The sequence below is a fragment of the Carettochelys insculpta genome, chromosome 7 (genome assembly GCF_033958435.1).
Source record: "Carettochelys insculpta isolate YL-2023 chromosome 7, ASM3395843v1, whole genome shotgun sequence".
Taxonomy (NCBI): Eukaryota; Metazoa; Chordata; order Testudines; family Carettochelyidae; genus Carettochelys; species Carettochelys insculpta.
In genome coordinates, this window is record NC_134143.1 from 72543116 (window position 1) to 72568060 (window position 24945).

The 24945-nt window shown below is 49.6% G+C and overlaps 1 protein-coding gene across 1 annotated transcript; it reads left to right on the forward strand.

Annotated features, from left to right (window-relative positions):
• The first annotated feature begins 1318 nt into the window (after positions 1-1318).
• Positions 1319-24945, forward strand: ACTR1A (actin related protein 1A). The gene is made up of 11 exons (XM_074999258.1): positions 1319-1437; positions 7226-7290; positions 8394-8469; positions 10577-10702; positions 12693-12817; positions 14243-14459; positions 16684-16776; positions 17657-17831; positions 19466-19527; positions 19801-19841; positions 20536-24945. Exons 1-11 carry the CDS (start codon positions 1390-1392, stop codon positions 20636-20638), a joined length of 1131 nt encoding a protein of 376 aa, XP_074855359.1. The 5' UTR covers positions 1319-1389; the 3' UTR covers positions 20639-24945.

A 24945-nucleotide genomic window follows, 5' to 3' on the forward strand; every position in this document is an offset into this window, starting at 1 on the left:
CCCCTACAAGGTTCCTGTGTAAGTGCCCACAGGCAGACTCAAACCTGGGACTTGAGGGGCTTAGTGCAGGTGCCTCTACAGCTTGAGCTAAAGGCCAGCTGGCTGCCAACCAAGGCTGCAGAGCACCCTCATTCTCTCTCTGTGACGTGGTCTAGGTACCCCTACATGAGACAGTGAACCACACCTAGGTGTGTGGGTTACACCTGCACTGTAAAGAGAGGGATTGGAACATGTGACCATCTAGGCTCATGGCAGCATCCCTTCCCCTAACCCTGTCAAAACCCTGGACATTTTTTAGATATTTAAAAAAAACTCGTCTGGATGGAGACTTAAGGACTAAAAAGGAGGACATGTCCGGGGAAAAAACAGATGTATGGTAACCCTAGACCAAAAGGACCATCTAGCCCAGTCTTCTGTCTTCCATCAGTGGCCAATGCCTGATGCCCCAGAGGGCATGAACAGAACTACTAATTATCAAGCGATACCTGTCCTGTCACTCATTCCCAGCCTCTGACAAACAGAAGCCAGGGACAACATTTCTGCCCATCCAGGCTAATAGCCATCGACAAACCTAACCTCCATGAATATATCCAGTTCTTTTTGGACCCCTGTTCAAGACCTGGTCTTCACACCATCTTCTGGTGACCCCTGCTGCCTCCACCTCCCACCGGTCGGCCCCAGGCACTCCCCAGACTGATCACCCACATCCATAGGAGGCTGGAGGGGCCATTGCAGGGTCCCTAGAAGTTCAAGGGCCTGTGGGGGCCGCCCTATCTCATCCTATGAGCAGGACTGCTCTCAGTAATGGAACACAGAAGCTGCCTTGTGCTGGCTGGGGTGGGGGGACCATAAACATTGGCACAGCCAGCAGTGCTGGGGATTGGCTGGGCCCTCCCTTGCAGAGAGGGGGTCACCGTGCGAGCCCGAAGCTTCACCAGAAACAAGCAGTCCTGCAGCACCACTTATTGACTGGGTAAGGAGCATTTGTGAGAAGCAAGTTTAAGACTCCCAAAAGCTTATTACCTAATCAGTAAATGGGTTCGTCTTTGAGGTGGTACAGGCCTGCTAGCCCTTTGCTGCAGTGTCCTCCAACTGAGTAACCTCGCAGCGCCCCTTCCACCCCCGTGTGAAACACATCCCCCGCCCAGCTCCTCCTCCCCGCCCCTCAAGAGACTACAGCTCCCAGCATCCCAGGCAGAGCAGAACCCGCCACCTGACTACAATTCCCAGCATGCCTGTGGACCTGCCCCTCACGCGCAGACTACAATTCCCATCATGCACCGCTCATAAAGCGCGCAGCACCCAAGCTGCCCCGCGCTCCGTCTCCGCGCATGCGCCCCGCGGCCCGGGCTGTCGCTCCCTGGCTGGCGGCTGCGGCGTGTCCCCACCATGGAGTCCTACGATGTGATCGCGAACCAGCCTGTGGTGATAGATAACGTGAGTCGGGGCCTGGCCCCTTCAGGCCGGCACCGGGAAGGGGGGTGGGGAAGACCTGGCTAGCGCCATCTCTTTGTTACCGGGGCCCCGCCCTGGCGCGCCGCTCCCCCTCCCCGGGCGAATCCCCTCAGCCCCACCCCGCCTTCAGGCCCTCCCACTCACAGCGATGCGTCAACCGCACTCGCTGCTCGCTCCTGTCCTGTTTTCAGGCGGGGCATGATGCGCTCCCCTATTTTTCATTGGCTCCCACGCCTGCTAATCACCGGAGACTGGCTCACCTTAACCTGCTGGTTCTCTCGCCGCGCAGGTGCCCGGCCCTGTAGTGTTTTGATGGCCTGATTGGCTCTCTCCTTTGTCACTCGCGGGGCACACCCTGTCGTTTACCTCGTTCGGGACGAGCCCCGCCCCGATGAAGGTCCCTGTGAAGATTGGCTACTATAGCCGTCTGTCATAGGTGATTCCCCCCCACCCCCCCCCACTCCATGGTCCATTGCCCTGCCCTGCCAGGACACCTGTGACCAGACTGGAATTAGGCATTTTAATCTCTGGGTGACACCTCAGTATTCTAGATGAGCTCGTCTGGGTGCCTCAGTGATGTGCGTCGGAGTCCCATGCAGACAGCAGTTTCGTGCGCTCTGATCTGTGGGGAGTCCCAGCAACGCTGGCTATTCAGTAAGGGTGAGAGGAACTGGGGGATGATTTAGGGGCAGCCTCATGCATTACGATGAGTCGCATACACGGTCTCCTCCCTTCAGGCCCTTGATGCCAATAGTCCCAACAAAGTGTATGATTCATATGTCCTGGGAAGGATCCTGCCTGTGCTCTCATCTTTCTCCATGATCTTTGACCAAAGCAGTAATAAACAGGGCTTTCTTGCTTTGCAGCTCTGAACACACTTCCTGTTTTCTTGCACCTTGCAACTTTAGACCTTTTAAGACTGCCCTAAACATCCTCGCCTGTGTGCCCTTGTATTGGGTGATTCCTAACTCCATCTTACTGTGTTTTTTACTATCCATCCCAATTGTCAGCTGGAACTGTACACATCACTTGAACTCTTTCATAATTCTTTGAACTCCATGCTTTTCCCAGTAAGTAATTCCAAATATATTTGTGCTGTGCCTTGTATGTGTCAGGATGGAAGGCATGATTCTTGTTACACTCCAAGGAAGACTTCTCAAATTTCCCTTGGCTCCTGCCATAGTTTTTCTCAGGGTTTTTCCATCCACAGTTGTTGATTCACTTCAGGATCGGGGACTGATGCTAGCTAGATGTTAGATCAAAAGTTTGCTTTAGTAAGCCTGGGCTTTTTCCCTCGTTGAGCGATTATCCTAAACTCAAATACCACATTTAAACCCTTCAAATTTTCCCATAAGTAAATGGTAAATGACTCTGATCTCCTGATCCATACTTCACAGTTTGGTCCTCTCATTACCTGTTATTCAGCTAACTCTGTGTGACCTTGGGCAAAGTGCTTAGTCCCTCAATCCTTTAGCTTTTCCATCAATAAAATAATGATAGTGGTACTTACTCACCTTGGTAAAAGGCTTTTGAGCTCCAAGGATGAAGGACACAGGAGCAATGCAAAAGAAATATCACTAAATGCTAATAGTATGCAGGTGCTGGTTGGGAGTCAAGCAAGGAATAAAGAGCCATCCTTGCATATCTCATTTCACTTTATCCCTGACTAGTTAAATGGAGAATTTTCCCTGGTATACGTGTGAGAAACAAGTTAGCAATTTATGTTGTGAGATCAGTATTTCTCACTGGCAAGGCTCCCAGGCCAGGCTCTTACAGTGACATTGCAATTTTCAGACTGTTTGGGTGATAGAGGTAAACGCTGGGGGAGAGAGAAAATGGAAACAGTGTGGACAGTATACTGCTGTTCTGCACTTCTTTGTAGTGCCTTTCATCGGAGGGCCTCAAGGAGCTTTACCAAGTTGGCTATTATCCCTGTTTTAGCCATGTTAAATGAGACAGTAAGAATTGAGAACAGATCTAGAGTCCCAGTTTCGGTCCTCTTGTACCTAGTAGTAGTGTCTTCTCTTACCTGTTACTGTTGTTTACTACCAGCCTGTATACTCCCTCATGTTTCCAGGACAGAGGGTTAGTTGTACAAGGCTGGAGAATGAGGTTGCTGCACAAGACTGGCTTAATACTCCTGCTCCTTCCCATAAGTAAATTGTAAATGACTTGGATCCCCATTCTGTGGTTGCAGATCTCTGTCTCCATATGGAGCCTTGCTGAAATAGTTGGATGGGTGGCCTTGGTGACCGTAAACTACATCAGTTGACAGGAGGGGCCTCAGTCAGTGCAACTCCACTGATCTCTGCGTATTTTTCATTTTATGTAAGGTCCGATCTGAGAGAGGAGGATGAACTTTGTCACTGTAATATGAAGATAGAGAACACTGCTGGCTATTGTTTCTTTGAGTGGATTTCTTTTCATGCAGTTGATGTTAGCAAAAGATTATCTTCTAAAATGAAAGTGTAAGAGGGAAAATTGTATTAATACCATTGAGAGTGAGACCAGTGTAGATTTAATATATCAGCTCATTCCATGTTTATTGAGACCTCAGCCCCCTTCAGAATTAGTGAATTTGTAGTGCAGTCCATGACAACAGTGGCAAAAGGGGTATGATCGAGTAGCCTGCTCCCAAAGCTTAGGTATTGTAAACAAAATATTTCCATGAGATTATTTCTGCGGCTTCTAAAACAGTCTTTTGAGGGGATTTTTCATACTTAAAGTGCAGAACCAATTGGAATAACTGAACGAAGATATCCATCTTAGTAAATGTAATATGCTTTTGGTGGGCAGTGTTGTAGCCAGAGGAGAGGCCATGTGTTTTTGCTGAACTTAAAATTGCTTCCATCACGTTCCTTGAAATTACCTGCACTCCAGGACATCAAAATCCTTCAAATATTTCCTTTAAAACCATGAGTCTTAACTTAGCAGTGTCCTTTTTACCACTTAAATTATTTTCTGTGTGGATCTAAAGGGATAGTGAGAAAAGATTAGATAGATCCTCCTACCTTGTGCTCATAAATGTAGATTTGTTTTAGAAAGATGTTTTATAGGGGAAACTAAATAGCCTGGAAAGCATTGGCTTCTCTCATAATAGAGAAATGGCTAATGATTACAACAGGCATAGTGGCTGGTACCACTGTGTTCGTGCCCGGTCCTGCAGGACCCTGTGATCCACCAACACCCAATTTATGTTTCTGAAGAACAAAGAATCTCAAATGATTTTTGAACTTTTTAATAAGTGAAAAATTCATCACTTGCTGGGAACCACTGATTGATGGGCAGGAGGATGTTTCTGTTACAGGTCATATAGGAACATCATTGTCCTCCTGAAACTGCTTCCTTGGAGCATGCATGCTGGTATCAAGAGTTGGTGTCTAGCATCCGATATCAAATAAGAACTCTTTGGAGAAGGCCACCTTACTGTTCTTAAATATCCTGCTCTTTGCCACACTGAATAGCAAAGGATTGAAATTATGTATTTGTGAAGTATATAGCCCTTAAAGCTGTTGCCTTAGGAAATTCAGGAGGGTGTTATTGCAGACTAGAATAATGGCTCTGCTTTAAAACTGGTGATCAGAAAAGAGACCACGTGAGGCTGACCCCACCTCTTATTTCACAGATCATTTCCAGGCATGAGCAGGTCTTAGAGCAGAGGGTCGTACACAATGTCGTAACTGCACTCTGATGGCAGGGTGGGGCTGACAGCCAGTATGCCAGCCTGGTTCCAGGGATAAGACACTGGCCTGGGAGGCAAGAGACCTGAGTCTTATTCCTAGCTTGCCATTGACTCTCTGCGTGTCTTTGTGCAAATCAGTTTGTCGGCCTTCCTGTCTGGAAGCTGAGGACAGAGATCCTAACCTGCCTTTTGGGATGCTTTGAGATCTGTGGGGGAAGAGCCCCACTGGGAGTATGGGAACCTGTTTGGCAGTTAGAACAGTCCTGCTGATTTGTACGTCGAGAGATCTTGCTGTGGAGTGGCTGAAGGTGAATAGAGAACCCCGCTACTGGAGTCACTCTGCTTCAGTGTGCGTCACATGTCTCACTCCCCTCTCTCTTTTCAAACTGCACGCCTGTCTGTGACAGAGCTCCTTTTCGGTGTCCTGAGCGAGCAAACCTTCAGTACCTGACCGTGGGCTCTCAGACAGCATGTGAGAGTCTGTTCTTTATACCAAAAACCTGGGGGTTTCTGAGGCGTCACTCTTTGTTTCAAGATGGTATCCCCCTAGAAAGGGGAAGAGGAGGAGGAGGAGGGGAGAGGATGTGCCGTGATTGTGGGAGGCAACCAGCTTCCCAGGATGTACTCTGACAATACCCACAAGGGGAAGTGTATTTAGCTGTTTGGTCTGAAAGATTTCTGCCGCTCCAGGTCAGCTGCCCAGCACAATTGTCACCAAAGATTCAAAGGGCTCCAATATAATTACTGTACATGGCCGTTTTATTGAGTTTCGCTGCTTTGAAGAGTGTCTCCTTGCCCTTCCCTCCCCGTTCAAACAACCTGCCTTCTCAGCTGTCCTTGTGTCCAGCCTCTTCTCACTGGCTTCCTTTGGGTTCTCATCCAAAGTCCTGTGCAACTCGGCTCCCTGTTGCTCTCTGTTCTTGTTTCCTTTTGCTCCTTACTGTCCCCTTAGCACCTATTAAAACTCACTGAAGTCCAGGACCAATATTCTACTGTCCCAAATGTCGTATAAACACAGCTAATCATTTGTCCCTGACCCAAAGAGTATATCCCTGTGGCTGCTTCTCCCATCCTTGACTCCTGTCTCCTACCTATGTGATGTTCCCACCTTAACCCCCCCCAGCCCTGGCCCAGTCAGCCATGCGTCCATCCCTGCCTCCAAATCCCGTCTTAAGGCAGGTTTTGTCTGAAAGGGCTGTGAACCCTCCTCCTTCCCTTCTAAGTAGGGATGTGAAAATCAGTTAAGCAATGTCATTTTAATCTTTTAACCAGTTACCTGTTTTAACTGTTAACGGAGGTTGCCCCTGTGGGCTGCTGGGGTCCGTTGGCCAGGTATGGTGGGGACTGCTCTAGGAAGGCCTATCTGCTGCAGACAGGGCTAGGGCCACTCCAGCCTGGCTGTGGAAATGGTACTGCCTGCCTGCTGGGTCCTGCTAGCCAGGCAGGCTGCTCTGGGGTCCAGTTAACCATTAAGTTTGCCAGTAAGCCTAATGCTCATGGGTTAACCTTTTATATCCCTGCTTCTAAGAAACGAAACTGACGTGGCTTTTGCTAAAGTCGACCGTTGAATTATTTGCATTCTTGTATGCTTTGCACCCTCCATATTGCTTTAATTAGACTGGAAGCCTGTTGAGGCTGAGGCTCGTTTCTAATGGCAGGTGAGCCCATAGCATACTTCTGACGCTAAACAGGTGGCAATGTTTGGTTCTAAAATAATCAGCTATCTGTAGCAGACTCTGTCGTGGGATTGCTCGGTGCACCAGCATGACGGCCCAGAGAAGCTGATGCTCTTCCTCTCACATTCCTCAGCTTCCACGTTCCAGGCCTGCACAGCAAGGTGTTGTCAGTGGAGGGTGGAAATTACTCCCCTTGAAGGATCACTTTAGCATACTACATGGCAGATCTTCTCGAGAGAGGACTTGCCTGAAGTTGGTTTGGGGGGATTTCATTACCCAGGGAGAGGAAGGTCTATTCCTGCTTTGTTTTCCATGCACCTTGTTTTGAAGTTGCTCTGAGCACAAGTGCCGTGTTGACTGACATTCGGTAGTCTTGATTTGTTTTTCACACGTTTTTCTGTTCCTCCCACAGGGCTCGGGGGTGATCAAGGCAGGGTTTGCAGGTGATCAGATACCGAAGTACTGCTTTCCAAACTAGTAAGTGTCCAGGTAACTCTGGTGGGGTTTTAGAGTTGCTCCAAGCACCCCAGGCCATTTGTGGCCTACATAGAGGGGAGGAATCCTTCAAGCAGGGGTTGGGGAATTTAGATTTGGGCAGGGGGGTTACTTCTGGCTCTGCCACTAAAGTACAGTATGGAGAGCTGCGCTGATACCATTTTATATGTGCAGAACCACAGCGGCAAAAGGAATCAAAAGCAGAGCTGCCGGTTCCAGAAGCCAGCACACTATGCCTGCAGCTTTTCTAGCATGGCTATTTCAGCCCTGCCCAGTGGGGCAAGCACCAGGCTCATGGTGCTCACCTGAATAGGAGATGCAGACAGCTGCATTGAAAGGATGGGGGCAAGGCTGAGGGTGGTACAGCCACGCCAGAGGAGCTGCTAGCACACGGCTCTGGCTCATGGGAGCAGCAGCACCAGTTTTTGCTCCTTTCAGAAGTGTAGTTGCTGGGAGAGCCCTGAAATTTTGCAGGTACCAACTTATGTCCACAGATATCTTTATCCAGGGGTATAAACTTGTATCCACGCAGGGCTCTAATAATACCCTCCTGCCAGGGGTGTCGTGGAGCTGAGTTCAGTACTGTTAAATGCTTTGAGATGGCCTGACATTGCTAATGCAAAGGATAATCTGTATACCACTTTGAGTCAAGTCCTGTGAGCTTCCAGGCACTGCTTGTAGAACTATAAAAGAGACCAAAGGTGGAATTAATTTAACAAACATTGGTCATCCTGTTACTGAGCCAACTGGGCTGCTCTGGAAAACTGAGAAGACAAAACCACAATGGTAAAAAAAATACCTTTTTGTTCTGAGCCTAGTCCTGCCACGGTTACCCATGTAAAATGTCCATAGAAGTCAATGGGAGGCGGTAGAGAGAGGATCCTATATCCACATGTCTGCGCCCTACTGCCGCTGGTAGCTCCCCAGACCAGCTCTTTCCTGGAGGCATTTGTGCTCTGTGCAAGAATTAGTCTCCCGCTCGTTGCGAGCTATAGCTCCTCAGGGGTGAGAGAAGCATTGACTAGGTAGTGCTCAGGTGTATATATACTATATTACATGAGACTCACATGTGACCTCCATTGCAGTGTGGGCAGACCAAAGCATGTCCGTGTCATGGCTGGTGCTTTAGAAGGGGACATTTTCATTGGGCCAAAAGCAGAGGTAAGAGCACCTGATTATCGTGGATACCCATGCGTCTGCGTGGGCTGTTGTGGTTCCCAGCTGAGAAGAGTTACTGCGCTAGTAGAGGTCAGTGTTCAACAGCTGTGAAGGGGACTGGTGTAGACCTGCCAGCCGATGGTGCTCCCTGCAGCAAGACGATGTTTGTGCCTTGCCCCTAGGTTGTATCATTAGTTGTGTCAGCTCGAGGCACGTTGCATTCACTCAGGAATTGGGGATTTCTTACTCTGCTGTCCATGTTCTCTCTGCCACTCGAAAGGGAGTGTTTGAGATAATATATCCCGTTCAAAAGGGGCATGAAACTAATGTCCTGATTTCGTATGATTGTTATGAAGTTCACAGCCCTTTCCTAGAGCAGGATTTCCACTCCCCAGTGTCCTGTCTCGATTCCAGTTGGATAATTACATTCTCTCTCCCTAATCTCCCCTGCAGTTTTCAGTTGGATAGAACATTCATTGGCAGTTGTGTGGTGACGCTGTGGGCTGTTAAACAACTTGCCATCCTTCTCTGGAGAGGTGGCTGCATTTCATTGGGGAGTGAGGGGATTTGGTGGCAGGTTCCCATCTGTCATTGGGTGTAGTAGTGCCTCAGTTTCCACTCTAGATCTGCCTCCCTTCTGATGTGCAGTCTCTTTCTTGTCGTAGGCCAATTGATCTTATTTGTAAGTTCTTTAGTGCTCTGGCCCTAGCAAGAGAGTACTTTTTTGGACTAAACACTTCGATCCTTCACACATCCTCTTTCATCCCTATTGATGCAGGTCTGAGCAGTGCCCAGTGTTTTCCTTCCCTCCAGCTGTTGATGCGGAAGATGGAGGTGGTGGTCTTCCTACCCTGACGTTGCAAGCCCCAGGAGCAGGAAGCTAGCTCATAGTCACCTCCATTGCTCACTTTATTCCTCCCTGTGTCCTCCTATTCCTGGCCTTTCTCCAGCCAGCACACAGGTCCTGCTCATGCTGGATCCCCATCTCTCAGGGTTAAGACTTTTAGATACCAGATCTTGTGTTGCTGCTTGTTTCCATAGCCAGAGCAAGAGGTTCGCCAAATATAGTCCTGTATTGCCTGGCACATGGTCCCATAAATCCCTCCAGGTTACAGCCCTCCTAATAACCCTGACTGAGGCTGAACTTGGCCTGTAGACACTCCTAAAAGATCAGTGCACATCCTGTTACAGCTTCCTGTCATGCATAAACTAGATCAGTGTTTCTCAACTTTTTTATAAGGTACCCCTTTTAAAAAAAAAAAATGTAAATACCCCCAGACTTCTCTTGCGTACTCCTGAGGATACGTGTACCACCGGCTGAGAAACAGGGTCCTAAGGTAATCGGAGGTCCTGAAACAAGTGTCCATTCAACCTGTCCAGATTACTGTACCCTTTGCAGGAGACAGATTTGTCTTGCGTACCACCAATTTACACCTCACTTAAAAACTACTTACTTACAAAACCAGGCCAAAATATCACAGAAGATTGCTACTGAAAACTTGCTGATTTTCTACCATCTTATTATCAAATAAATGAATTGGAATGGAAATACTGCACTTCCATTTCAGCAGAAGTCATATGAAGCAGCAGAAACAAGTTATTGTCTGAATGAACTTCTAGATTGTACTGACTTTACTAGTGGGTTTTTTTTATGCAGCCTGTTGTAAAACTAGGCATATCTCTAGATGAGCTGATGTACCCTCTGGAAGACCACGGTGTGGCCCCAAGGTTACACGTATCCCTGGCTGAAAAACACTGAACTAGAGCAGCAAACATACCAGTTTGTAGCTATTTGTATTAGTTTATGAAGCCTGTAAGGCTGGAAGGTGCTGTATAAATACAAGATCTGAATGTGCTGTCAATATAAAAAATATTTTTTATAACCTGGGAATTCTACTGTGAGAAAGGAGTTGGTCGTTAGTTTACAGGCCTAGCCTTTTAAAATTCCTCCTCTCATTTCTTATTAAATACAGAAATTCTGTTGTTCCCTGGAGCTTACATAAACAGATGCATTTGTAAGACAGGTGAGGTCGGTAATAATGGGCAGTGAGGTCCATGTTTGGAGCTCTTGCTGAAAGACATGTTTGTGTGGTCTTCTCTGTGTGGCTAGGAGCACAGAGGGCTGCTCTCAATCCGATACCCCATGGAACATGGCATAGTGAAGGATTGGAATGACATGGAGCGCATCTGGCAGTATGTATATTCGAAGGACCAGCTTCAGACGTTCTCAGAAGAGGTGAGATGCCATGTTCCACACAGTCTCAGGGCTTTGTTGTGAAGTGTGTGAGCTGTGGGGCAGATCTGGCACCTTTTCTCTGCTTTTCCCCACACAACTTCGAAATGCACCTGCTTACTAATCAAAGATCATTGCTTTGCGTTAGACCTCTGCCAAAAGGGACCCAAGCACAATGCCTCACGGCTAAGCTGACACTACAGGTTGAACCTCTCTCATCTGGAACTCTCTCTCGTCTGGAAACATCCATAATCCAGCACGATTTTAGTCAGACAGATGACAACATATCGTGGGTATAGACAAGCTTCCTGTGGACCCTTAGTTTGTTTCCAGCCACCAGTCCTGGCTCTCAGTGTTCTGTGCTGTTATTTACCTGTAATTTACCCCTAAATGTCGTCTAAGAACCCAGTCAGCAGGGGAAGTGTTGGTAATGCTGCTAGGCCATATTGACCTCCTGTGGTCTGGCAAATTCTCCCATCTGGCACCGGTTAGGTCTCAAGGGTGCAGGATGAGAGAGGTTCAACCTGTACAGATTTACTGATGATCCAGAATTCAGCCCCTGGCCACATTCCCCAGAATTCAGCACCCTGTGATTTCTGAGCAAGGCTTGGTGCTTCTAATGGTTCCAGTGTGCTTTATCACTCATCAGCTGTGTCTACACGTGCACGCTACTTCGAAGTAGCGGCACTAACTTCGAAATAGCGCCCATCGCGGCTACACGCGTCGGGCGCTATTTCGAAGTTAACTTCGACGTTAGGCAGCGAGACGTCGAAGTCGCTAACCTCATGAGGGGATCGGAATAGCGCCCTACTTCGACGTTCAACGTCGAAGTAGGGACCGTGTAGACGATCCGCGTCCCGCAACGTCGAAATTGTGGGGTCCTCCATGGCAGCCATCAGCTGGGGGGTTGAGAGACGCTGCCTCTCCAGCCTGTGCGGGGCTCTATGGTCACCGTGTGCAGCAGCCCTTAGCCCAGGGCTTCTGGCTGCTGCTGCTGCAGCGGGGGATTCATGCTGCATGCACAGGGTCTGCAACTCGTTGTCGGCTCTGTGGATCTTGTGGTGTTTAGTGCAAGTGTGTCTGGGAGGGGCCCTTTAAGGGAGCAGCTGGCTGTTGAGTCCGCCGTGTGACCCTGTCTGCAGCTGTGCCTGGCACCCTTATTTCGATGTGTGCTACTGTGGCGTGTAGACGTTCCCTCGCTGCGCCTATTTCGATGTGGTGCTGCGCAACGTCGATGTTGAACATCGACGTTGCCAGCCCTGGAGGACGTGTAGACGTTATTCATCGAAATAGCCTATTTCGATGTCGCCACATCGAAATAGGCTACTTCGATGTAGGCTTCACGTGTAGACGTAGCCATCCTGTGTTTACTAATGAGCCTGTTGAAAAGGAAGGTGAAGTAAAGCTTGGGAACTCTCTCTGGAGTGAGAGGGAGTTCAGAAATAGGGCAAACGCTACAAGATGGCCCTGTAAGTGCCTTAGAAGTGTATCTGCAGTATGGTAATGAATTTCAGCCTGCAGCCTCGAGTCAGGGATTGTGTGTTTAAGGCAGCCCTGCTGGAAACTTAAGGATGTGACTTCTGGGTAGATGGATGGGAGAAGCTCCATTAGGTCATCTTGCCTATCCTCAGCAGAGCATGTCCTCCCCAGGGCTCTGTTTAATTTCTCTAGAAATGGCCCAAGGCATGAGGTTTTGCCAGCCCTTCCAGTGGGAGATCAACACAGCCTCTGAGATCTCGCAGGGTGGCAGTGTTCCTTCATTCCTTAACTTCACTCCACAGTGCTATTTAGAGCCCTGTGGTTCCAAAAGGGTACAAATAAACACTTACTCTGAAATAAGTTTGCAATCCTGCTCCCCACCCCTAAGGTGTAGGGAAACTCGCAGCCTGTGATGGGGAGACAGCTAGCCACAATTTAGCATTCCCGGCTGCAGTGGTTCATAGTGGTGGTACAATCCTCTCTGCTGAGTTCTGTGACATCTCTGTTAAACCAGCACCCTGTGCTCCTGACGGAGGCTCCCTTGAACCCCCGGAAGAACCGAGAGCGAGCTGCGGAGGTTTTCTTTGAGACCTTCAATGTACCGGCGCTTTTTATCTCCATGCAAGCTGTGCTCAGCCTGTAAGTATTCCCCTTTTCTCTGCCCAGCCTGAGCGGATGGGCAGAAGTAACACTAAGGCGCAGTTATCCTTGAAAACCAGCCATTCTTTTGGAGGATGATTATTTCAAAGGAGGTAGATCTGCCCATCCCAGCCCCTCAGAGTTGTCTGGGTCCAGCCCTGATGAGCTGTTTTCTGGAAGAAAAAAAACCAAAACAAAACTCTCCCATCATTGCTAGAGTAACAATGTGCCCCACACTCAAATCCCCACACAAGCTGCACCCTATGTCAGCTGTGGGGCTTGAACCTGGGGCTTCTGCTTTAAGATCCAGGACCCTCAACTGCCTGAGCTAGACGACCCTGCTCTGTTAACCCACAGGCTCGATCATGGCTGGAGGAACCAGTGTGCCATGCTGAGTAGGGAGTGTTGTGGTAAAGGAGGGCAAGGATCTCATGGCTATTTGTAACTTTACTCCCATGTCATCTAGATCTGCCAGCAGCAGTGGTTCTTGGTGGTTAAAATGCTGGTGGTTACTGGTGCCTTGACTAAGCTAGTGCCCCATGGTGGTTATCCTTGGGGGAGCTCAGCTGTTGGTGGCAGCAGTGCGGGGGGGAAAGACCCATGTATCCAAAGTGGACTAGCTCTCCGTATAGCCTGGAATTGCAGCCATATTGTGCCTGTGGTGGAGAGCTCCAGGCTCATGCTTTCTTCCAGAAGTACTCTCTAGGTAATTTGAGGTGCCAGAGCTGCCTGACAATGATTCCTGCCCATCCGGCTGTTCTGGAGATGGCATTTTGGGAAGTGGGGTGAGCAGGGACTGCTGTGTATGACTGGGGCGGCCACAGACAAGCTTGTCAGACTTCATCAGCAAGGATCACTGGCCTGGCCTGTACAAAGCCATGTAAACAAACAGGCTTTATACATTTGTGCACTGTCCAGTTTCAAATGGATCAACCAGTGACACTGGGACTAATTAGATTTCTTTTCAAATCCTTCTCTTTGTTGTCAGTAACCCACTTGATTGCTAAATGCATTTTTTTAACTCTAATCTAGCATTCTTCATTCAGATCATTTACTTTCCGCATTTTACTTATGAAAATGGGCTGATTGGTTTCACTTTCTACCTTTACCAACGTGCGTATGTATTGATTACAACCACTGCTTTAGATTCATATTACATTTGGTAAAATCGTACTGAAAAACAACCACCCCAGACCCTGCCAGAAGTAAACGGAGTTCTCAGAATTTAAAACACTAATTTAAAAAAGGTAGAACTGCCCTTTTCAGAAGTAAGCTGAATTACTCTGCAGTTACTGGTTTCTCTCTGATTTGCTTTATTATTTGTCATCTGGGTAAACGTAGCATCGGTTGTGCCAGGTACAAGCCCAGGTGATGCTTGTGAAATTCGCTGCCTCTCTCACACGGCCATTCCCTCCTTTCCTGCAGTTACGCAACTGGGAGAACCACGGGCGTGGTGCTGGACTCGGGGGATGGCGTTACCCACGCGGTTCCGATTTATGAAGGGTTTGCCATGCCTCACTCCATCATGCGGATTGACATCGCTGGCCGCGATGTGTCCCGCTTCCTTCGCCTCTATCTCCGGAAAGAAGGTTATGATTTCCACACATCCTCGGAGTTTGAGATCGTCAAAACCATCAAAGAGGTGCCCTGCTCTCTGGGATTGATCGGGGGTGACTTCAGCACCAGGAGCCAGGGAGTCTATGAAGTGGGGTGCAGATTCTCAGGGGGCAACTCCTTGATGGCAGTCTTGGCATTGGGGCCCCTGAAAACTGAACAAGTCTTTGAGCCTGAATTTCCCTCTGATTCTGACAGAGGAGCTCTTCCTGTCAGGGCTGAAATACCTGGGCAAGTCAGCTTGGGGGACGCTGGCATTGACGATGCCTGTGCTCTACCAGTTGTGCGGATAAATGCAGAGCTCCAGGGCTGGCCGGGGGGCACTGTCCCTTAGCGCTAAAGTAATGCTCTAAGGAGAGAGACTGGCTAAATGCATGCCAGATAGAACAAGAAGTGTGAAATGTTCCGCCTGGTTTTATTTCGCTGTTTGCGATGATAACATTTAACACGCAGTGCCAGAACAGGAGACACTTCTCTCAGGGGCCCCTCCCAGGGTATTTTGTTCTGCTTACCAGCAAATGCTGCTAGGCACACTCAGGGAATTAACCAGAGCCATCTGAGCTACTGTCTGGATAGAAACATCGAGGAGTCAGATTATCTCTGCCAAAGAAAAGGACAGAACTTGGGGGGAAGGTGCATATTTGAAATACAGGCCTGATTCTTAGCAATAGCTTTGTACCTCACCCAGCAGTTTTACACAGACTCCTGCTGATTGAGTTCAGGGGAGGCCTTGACTCTCTCAGTGCTCAGCTGACTAGCACAGAAATGCTCCAAAATACGTTCAGACTGCAAGATTATTGCTGTAATGATCAGCGCCCAGGGTCCTTGAATTTCTGATGGTCATTGCTGTGTAGTGACCTCTGGTGGATAATGACTGTGCTACATAATCCCCATCGTAGAGTTGCTGCTCGCACAGTTGGTTTGAGACAGATGCATGTGCCTGGCTTCAGAGAGGTTTTTCAGTCTGATCTCCTGCCAGCAAGAGAGAGTCAGAAAAGATAAACGGCCTTGTGGCTTAGGAGTCAAATTCAGGTGCAGCTGCTTAGCACTTCCACAGTGAGGGATGACAGCAGAACGCACAAAGCTCTGGAGTTGTGAGGCTTTGTAGGTTGTTCATTGCCTGTGGTGGTATTATTTCTGTGTTGCGAGTGCTGATTATAAGGTAGGAAGAGCTGGTATTTCAGTGGCTAGTGAGATAATGTCAAAGATTTGCTTTAGCTCGGTAGAAGAGAAGACATTCTGCAGCTTCCAGGTCTAGCCAGATGCTGGGCTTGATGGGGTGAGGAAAAGCGAGACACATGTTCTTCCAAACAGGTGGTCTGTTGCACCTTACAAGTGGCCAGATTCCTTGGTGCACTGTGCCTCTTAGAAAATGAAGCAATCAATCCGCCTGTATTGGAATTTTTACTCCAGCTGTCAGGCTTACCGTCTTCCACCGACGTGGTGATTTTCTGAACCTTACCCTGCTGAAAGCTGAACTCTGGAACAAAAACGGAGAGGAGCCCAAACTGGCAGCTGACCCGCCTCGCTAACAAGGCTGGGAGAGAGGAGAGTTAGCACGTACGAGAACATTACATTTGCTGCTCTCCCTCCCCAGTATTTCCTGGTTCAATGAAGGGATGCCAGAATTCATCATTCTCCTGCAAACAGCAGGGGCTGCAGTGAGATTTCTGCTATTTGGTTTCATCAAGGCAACAGGAGGGACTGCCAGGTCACGATTTCTATATCCTGAGCCTCGCAGTTTAAAGACCCAGGTTGTGGAGATGAGGGAGAAACAGGAGACTCTGCTATCATGTAAACAAAAAAAAAACCGTCTCTCCTTCCTGGTTAGGGAGGAAAGCTTGGAAATGTGCCCAGAGTATGACTTAAAGACTTAAAACTTGGAGGAAAAATTAAAAAAAACCACAAATGTTAACATTTGTGTTTGGTCCCAAACTGGGACCAAGTCAGAACAGCAAAGCTTCCTGCAGAACAAGAAGTTCACAGAAGTTCTGCTTGGAAACAACCATATGGTTTTGTTTCCTAAGAAGCCCTGTAGTGGTTAAGCTATAGGAGACAGAGTGCAGCTGTGGAAGCGGGGACCAGAGTCGGGCACCTCGGTGGCTCTCAGGGCAAACTAACTAACATTTCGGTTCAGATTGATCCAAAATCTGTGTTTGTCCCAGCAGAAGGTACTCACTGAAAATTGCTGTTTCCCCACAGAAGAATGTTTTGTTAGAAGCCCAGCTCACCTGCGTCCGTTCTCTTTGCAGCGTGCCTGTTACTTGTCAATAAACCCACAGAAGGATGAGACATTAGAGACCGAGAAAGCCCAGTATTACCTGCCTGATGGAAGCACTATTGAGGTGTGTGAGGAGAAATTTTACGTTGTTCTTCACAGAAAGCTAGTGTTAGTATAATGTCCTGTTCCTCTCGCTGCTGGAGGCTTGGTAGAAGCTCTTGCTGAAAGGTAGCTGCAGCAGGGACAGGATTTTTCTTGTAAAAGGCTAGAATAGTTCCTTATGTTTCTTTCTAAAGGTCTGCAGTGCTTGAATCCATTGATAAATGGTTTCTTATAAATGGCGTCCTTCCAAGAATTACTGTACGACTACTGCTTGTTAAAATTCGTCATGATCCAGAAACACATGCAGTTCCTGGCTCATGGCACACAACCTGCTGTTGGAGTGACACAGAGACCTCTGGTGCAGAGTCAGGGACAGGGCGAGTGGGTCTCACTTCACTGCGGATTCAGCAGCAACCTACAAGGTTTAGCTCCTTTAGCAGCACGGGAGAGGTGAAACCTTGCAGACAAGGGCTGAAGGGAGTATGGGGTGGGGGCAAGGTTGCCCTGAGGCACCATGTGTGGAATTAGAAGCTATGGCTTCTGCTCCAACCGCTGCTGCTTATTTGCTGTGGGGCTGTGGCAAGTTGCTTCCTTGGTTCCCCCTTCTATAAAGCAGTGTTAGTAATTTACTTAGTACCTGAGCAGCATTTTGAGCCTTGTCTCATGTTCATGAGATCTTTGCAGCCATCCATCCTCTGAAGCTACGTGGGGTGTGTGTGTGTTAAAGGGAGCAGCCCCTCAGGGCGTCAATGATATCATGAGTTTCTGGGAGGTCTGAGAATCTCTTTATAGCTCGCTGATGTTTCAGCCATTGAAGGGTTAAACCACTCTGCCATGTAGACGGAGGCCATGCTATCTTGTGCCCCACTGGGTGCTAATCTGGTCTCTTGTGCTGTTTGCAGATCGGCCCTGCCCGTTTCCGAGCTCCCGAGTTACTGTTCCGGCCTGACCTCATTGGAGAGGAGTGCGAGGGGCTGCATGAGGTGCTGGTATTTGCTGTTCAGAAATCTGACATGGACCTGCGGCGAACGCTCTTCTCCAACATTGTGCTCTCCGGGGGCTCCACGCTCTTCAAAGGTCTCTTTGCCTTCAGATGGGGCACGGTGCCGAGATGGTGCTCCTGACTCGTTAGAATTCCCCTGGGAGGGGTGGGGCGCGATGTCATGGAATCCTAGGAAAGCCGCATTAGACCCTCCAGCCGCTCTCACGGGGCCAGGGCTGGAGTGAGCCTGTGCCTGTCTTTGCAATGGGGACTCCTCCACTTCCCTGGGAAGGCCATGCCACAGCCTGAGACTTAACTCTCTTCTCCGAAGCTCTATCAACATCCCGTCTCATCCCGTTACTTCTAGTCAGGCCCCTGTGTTCCCTGAGATAATCCCTCCTGAGCTTCTGTAGACTGAAGTAGAAACTTCTTCAAGGCATCCCACTCCCACTCCCTCCTTCCCCCCACCCTACCAGAGCCATAGCTGGAGAAAGCACTGAAGAGCTAGGCTCTTTCTGCTCTTCCATTGCAGCCTTTTAGGGCAGCTTTGTTATTAAATCCCTGCAAGGCTTGTGCACGTCCTGAAGCCCCTTTTCAATCTCTACTTTGGTGCCGAGGCTATTAAAATTCCCACCTGCTCCCCGGCCCACATGAGCTGAGCATGTGTAATGAGGGGAGTTACCTCCAGGTCTGCGTGTACCTGCCCACATCAGTATGGGACACAGAGGGAGAGGTTGTACTCAAAGCCAAGGTGCATGTCACACCTGGGGACTACACTGCTGGAGCAACCAGCTCCTAGCTGGAGTAGAATTCCCAAGAACTCTGACAGTCCAAGAAGAGTCCAGCTACAAAGGCTAATATGTAGCTGGACCTCTCCTGATCTGTGCTTCCCAGGGGTTGCCGGGAACCACTTCCTCAGCGGAAACCTCCTCACTAGTCCCTGAGCAGGGAGCTTGCCTTATAAAGGCCACAAGACTCTTCCCAGAATGCTTTGCAATGGAATGAGTGACAGCCAGGCTTGCCTTTCCCCCACTTTGCTCTGGGAGGGCCGCAGGCTTATGGGGCTGCTTTTGTGGCAGGGCTGTTCCACACAGGGGACCAAGTCCAGCCCTCAGATAAGGTGAAACTCTCTGGGATCTGCTTCCTGGTCTCTTCCTGCAGCTAGGAGTAGACCCTCCCTGCCCCCCACCTGGCAGCCCCGGAAGAATGAGACCTGGTGGGAAGGACGTGTGTACTCCCCCTTCCTGAGCTGTGTAGCTGGGAAGACTCGACCAGACTGAATCAGGAGGCCAGACCTAGCTCGCCCTTCAGAGATCTCTCCCTTATCCCCAGGGACCGCTTGTCTTCTCGCTTGCCTAGATAAAGCCTTTCCTCTGATCCTGGCCAGGAACAGGGGGGCCTAGGTTGTCTAGGAGCAGGAGCTCTTGCTGGCCTGCTTTTGGTTAGTGCATAGGGACCAACCAAGGTCAGGGCCCAGTGCGCTAGGTGCTGTACACCTATCGAGCGACAGAGCTCTGTGAATCGCACACAGCCCTTGCATCTCCCCATCAGGGCCTTTTCTGTTGTGCTCTGCTGGCTGCCCAGTTCTGGCGAGGGCCTTTACAGGCCTGGGCTCAGTGGTCGGGCAGGGCCATCACCCCCCAGTGTTTTGTGTGATGCGTCACTGCAGTACCTGGTCAAGGGCCATGCGCGGGGCCCAAACTAAAGGCAAGTGTCCTCTTCTGTGCAGGCTTCGGAGACCGACTCTTAAGCGAAGTGAAGAAACTAGCACCCAAGGACGTCAAAATAAGGGTAGGGGCACTCTCCTCTCCAGGCTTCCTGGCCTGCTTCTGCCTGGTGGCACACAGGCACTGCATCCTGGCACCCCTTAGATAGCCAGCTGCTCTCCTGCCCTTCAGACCAACTCCAGCTGTTTGGGAACTTCCCTGCACTGGCTACTCTTAGAACCGATGGTCATCTCCTGGCAGTGCAGCTTGATGGGCAGAGCTGTCCCTGTGTCTGACGGGTGGGAGCAGCTGGTGTCCTGGGACAATATTAACCCACGTTCCCCGACTCTCCTTTCAGATATCAGCTCCTCAGGAGAGATTGTATTCCACGTGGATCGGGTAGGTACTGAACAGCTCTGACGTGGGCCCTGCTACCTTGAGAGCCAGGGCAGCCCCCCGTGTGTTGTGAGCAGGTGCTGGCCTTGTCCCTTATCCCGTGCCATGGCCTGGTTCATCACAAAACCATGCTGGGCTCAGGACAGTCAGAATACAGCCTCTGCACCCCAGCAAAGCAACATGGCTTTCCTTGGTCTCCCTGGTCCCCCATTCTCATCTCTCCCAGCCAGTGGGAGCTGGCCATTGGATGCTGGAGTTTGGGGCTAGTTTCCTCTCTCTATTGATACCAGTTCCTCCAGTGACAGTCGTGCTGCTGAAGACCAGTAAGTGAAAGTGGAATAAGACTCTGCTGTGCCCATGAAAGGTGCCGCTGAAATAAGAAAACCCACTTTGTTGGTAGCGCTTCTCTTTTGCAGCTTGTTGGCTGCCGGTGGAGTTCCAGCACCCCCGCCCCCTGGATGGAAGCTCAATGTAACCAGCCGGGGGCTGAATCAGATGGGGGTTCAGGTTGTGAGCCCTACGTGTAGGAACTCGCCGTCTGTGCCTGTACAGGGATTAGCCCCATGGGGCTCAGCTCATGACAGTGGCCCGGAGCTCATACGTGGGAGCTGGAGGTGTATCTGGAGGGAATGAGACTTGTGCTAGGAGCCACTGGCTTGTCCTGCTCTGCTAACACACTCGCTTATTTCCCCCCCAGGGGCTCTATTCTGGCCTCGCTGGACACCTTTAAGAAGATGTGGGTTTCAAAGAAGGAATATGAAGAAGATGGAGCCCGTGCCATCCACCGGAAAACCTTCTAGCCCTGGGACCCGTCTGGGGGAGTCTCACTCCAGTTCCAAACTTGCTTTTCTGAGGCCGAGTGTCTGTGAGGAGCTGTGTGTGTGCGTGCGAGCCCCTGAAGTCACCGGGCAAAGAGGAGGAGGAGGATTAGATTGCTATTCTTTTTTTTTTTAAAACTGTAGGAGGAAAAATAATCTGTCCCCATTTCTCCAGTGTGACCCATTCCTTTTACTCTCACTCCTTGCGGCTGCAGTTGTCACTACAGAGAGGGGATGACTTAGGAACTGAACCGCTAGGCAGAAGGGATCTGACCACTGCAAGTCAACCACTCAGAGTGTAGTTGTGTAGTCTAAACTCCAACCACTGGAGCGTCTTTACCCTGTGGCACCCCCTAGCACTGGCTGCTCTGCTCTTCTTTGTTGCCCAGCCGTGTGTGTGTGTGCGTCTCTCTCTCAAGCCAGTATTTTTTTTTTTTAAGTTATATTTTTATATGGGAAAAGCACATAGGGAGCAGTCCCTTCCCCACGCCCACTCCACCGAGTTTTTTGGTGTGGATATGGACCATGCCTGCTTAACTGCAGCGCCTGCTGACTGGACTTAGTTCGTATTGCATGGTGTGGGTCACATCCAGCCTTTCTCCACTCTGATTGTACTAGACGGTAATGATCTTACTCTCTCGTTCGCTAACGTTCTGTCCGCTTGTGGAGCGAGTGCCTCGGGTCAGCACAAAGGCACTAGTGGGTTTTGCTTTGGAAGGTTTGCAGTGCTGTTTTCTGTCTCTGTGCAAGAGAGGAAGCTGCATTTTTCCCCCTTACTCCTACAGAACCATCCGTTTTCAGCCAAAGTCTCTTCCATTCACTCTATCCTTGGGCAAAAAGAAATTGAAAACGCACACTGTACCTTTTAGAATTATTTTATTTATTGCGGTGTTTAATATCTGAGTTGCTAACATGGCTGCTGTTTGGGGGTCTCCTTCCAATAACCTTGTACTGAATTTCCCACTGTTGAATGCTAACACTGTTTACAGCATGCATGCTGAGCACAGTAAGGCAACTAGCCAGCCACCCAAGCCTGTTATATTCCTTGCTTACAGCTAGTCTCTGCGTTCTCTGAGTGCACTAAATGAGGACAATAAACTGTTAGTACGTTGCCATTAGCAACAGGTTCCTGAGCATAGCTCTCAGTTCTGCTGCAGCATTACTCTAACCTCGCCCAGGGCACTGCTACGGCAAGCGTAAGGCCTGAACCTGCCGGCCTTGGGCGGAAGAGGATTTTGTTTAGAGGGCTCAGCTGGTGCTTTTATTTTTCAGTGTTTTTGGTTTTAAGATAAGTTTGCTGCTGAGAACCAAATATTTTGCCTGGTTTAGCTACTTAAGTGTTAAAAGAGAACTCAGTGAAGTTGTGGACTCCGGGAAGTTGTGGGGCCACGTCTGGGTCTTTGATGAGAGCAAGCTTGGCCTAGGAGGAGGGGAAGGTATTTTAAGTAGGAAAGAGGCATCCATAGATGATCTGGGGCTGCTATTTCTCTTCCCCCGCCCCCCGCCCCGCCCCAGGAATTTGCAGCACTCAAAAAGCACCTGTTTTACTTCAGATAACACATGAATGATCGGAGATCCCCCTTCCCAGCTTTAGAGTGTGCAGTTAACTTTAGTGGTGTTAGAAGAGCTGGCTGCCTCCATCAGAGAGGCGAAGGTAGACTCTGTGCTTGTCATTAAAGGGGAAAAAGTGCTAAAGCCTGTTCACTCAGAAGGGGGCCTGCACAGTGGCTTTCGCTTTTAAAGTAACAGGTCTGTGCTAATCCCTGCTGGGGGTCCTGACAAGGAAGCTGTAAACACCTGTAATTCCTACATGGGCTATTGCTCCCTCTGCTTCACAAACTACCCTTCCACAGGTATGAACCCTGTGCAGCATCCTGCCTGCAGCTGCAGAAATGGCAGGCTCCAGGCTGGGGAACAATGGGCTGTAAAGCCTATGCAGAACAGAATTTGGTCACCCCAGTTCTGCAACGGAGTGATCCTGTGTGTGGGGGTGGGGAACAGTTTTCTTCTTAGCCTGTTTCAGACTAAATTCCAGCAAATGACTGGGCTTAGCTCAGGCCTGGAGCTTATACTGCCTTTGGCAGGGCATGAGGTGTGCTTACACCCATAAGAGAGTGGAAATTATGCTCCCCTTGCACCCCTGCTGGAAACACCCAGGAGCAAGGCTGGCCAAGCTGCCTTATTAAAAGTTGCCGCAGGCTCCCTAAATTGTATTTGTGCATTCAGCTGTCTTAAAATCCAGAGAGGGAAACACAAAGCTGCAGAGAGCAGCTGCCCCCTCTGAGAACAAGGAAGATAGAAAGGGAAGGGTGGGTGTATGCTGTGGCCTTTCGCTGGCTGTAGATCCCTATTACACATTTGATATGCTACACCTGACATACCGCATGGGGCTTGTGCCATTAATATATAGGGGCAGGTACCCCCCTTTTTAAAATGCACAGAGGCCAATAACCCACTCACATCGAAGGAAGCAGCATCCGTAGCCTCCTATCAACATACAGTCTTTGCTGGTGTAAACTCATGAGGCCTTAATGAGTTACTAGGGAACCTGACATGCTGGTGTGCTACACTAACAACATTCAGTGCTTCTGTCCACAGGTGAGATGTTCACACCTCTGGCCTTAGCTGAGTCTCCCGCTAGGAAAACCTCAGCAGGTGGCATTGAGATTATGGGACAGATGCAGCTGGACGACAGAGAGGTTTTGGAGACAGGTCTCAGGGGCAGTCAGGTGTTTCAGGAGCAGTGGAAGACAGTAGGCTGGAGGACAGTGAAAGCTGCAGCGACTGTAGTTTGTTATAAAAGCACCACAGCTTAAGCAGCTGGCACAAAGATGCAGCTTTGCAATGAGGCGCTTGGGCTCAGTCCAGCTGATAAAATCCTGCCCACTTCCAGGAGGAAAAGTGACCTGTTATAATGGTGCACAGGGCGTAGGATTCCCTTTCTCTGTCCCATCTTGTACACTCCCCATTCAAGCCTGCCTGCTCCTGAAGGGTGTAAATTTGTTCTTAGTTTGCCTGTGAGCTGTAACTGTCTGTGTCCCGCAGTAGCCTGCCATGAGGTACTGAAGATCTGTGCACGCCCTAGATCTGAGTGAACAGCCTGATTTAAACAGTCATGTTGGAATAGACCAAGGACCTGTAGGATTGCCCCCACCTGACAACCAGCTGAAAGCAGCTAGTGCGCCCCATGGAACTCTGGCCCTGTGTCAATCTACTGCCAGCCCAAAGCCCCCTTGAGTTTAAAATATTTGCAAGATCACCCAGCATGAGCCTCAGAAAATAATGGGGGGTCTTTTCCAGAGACACAAGGAAGAAAGGGGCTTGTATAATTCCCCCAGGGCTGGGCTGCTTGTGTTGTCATCAGCACCTATAGCCAATGCTGCACATTCATTAGCGCCTTGGGTTGGCAGGCGCTGGCACAGAGACAAGGGAAATGAGAGGATTTAGAAGCCAGACTTTAATTTGCATGTACACAAATGCTGTTTGAGGATGCACCCTTTGTTTGCATGAGTTATGTTCTTATGACTTGCAGCACATTTGCTTTCTAAAGCGGAAGTGGGTTCAGATAGGCAGGCTGCACCCGGAGCTAGGACTCACCTAAGCCAGCTGCCTCTGGCCGTGGCAAAAGCTGCCTCATTTGAAAGTACTGGGCTGCAACAGGCTGCTTTGGGACAGCGCATTTGGGAACATGTTCCGTTCAGTGCCATAGCTTCTGCTGAGCGCCTGTTTCCTGCCTTCAGCGGGCAGGAAGGCCTGTAGCTTCTGTGGGCAGGGCCCTTTAGGGTACCCACCGTGCTGCTTATGCAGTAGCACGTATTAGAGGTATTTCAAAGGCTCCCGCTTCCTTTTCCTGCCCCCTTTCCCCACAAGCCCATAGTGCTCCTTGGCTTCATGCAAATCTCCGTCCCTTTAAAAAGGGGGTGATGGGGTTGGAAGTAGGAACACAGTAGCACTCCCTGCTGAGGTACAGTCAGTAACACAGAGAGCTTGTTCCTTTGGAAAATAAATTGTATTCTGATGGTTTGGCAGCATCACCAAACTGGTGCTGCGAGGAAGGAAGAGAATAACTTGTGTGGAGAGCAGCATCGGCCATTGCTGCCTCAGCCTGACTGGGAGCTGGTAGGGGTAGCAGTTCCAGGGCAGAATTCTGTTGGCAACCCCCATGGACTGGGCAAGGGTGTTGCCTGCAATCTGGCACTTGTTCTAGAGCCGACACTGTTCCTCACACACCTCTCGCACCCCTGTTGCCTGCTGGTGCCCACCATACCTAAATAAAGTTCATATACAAA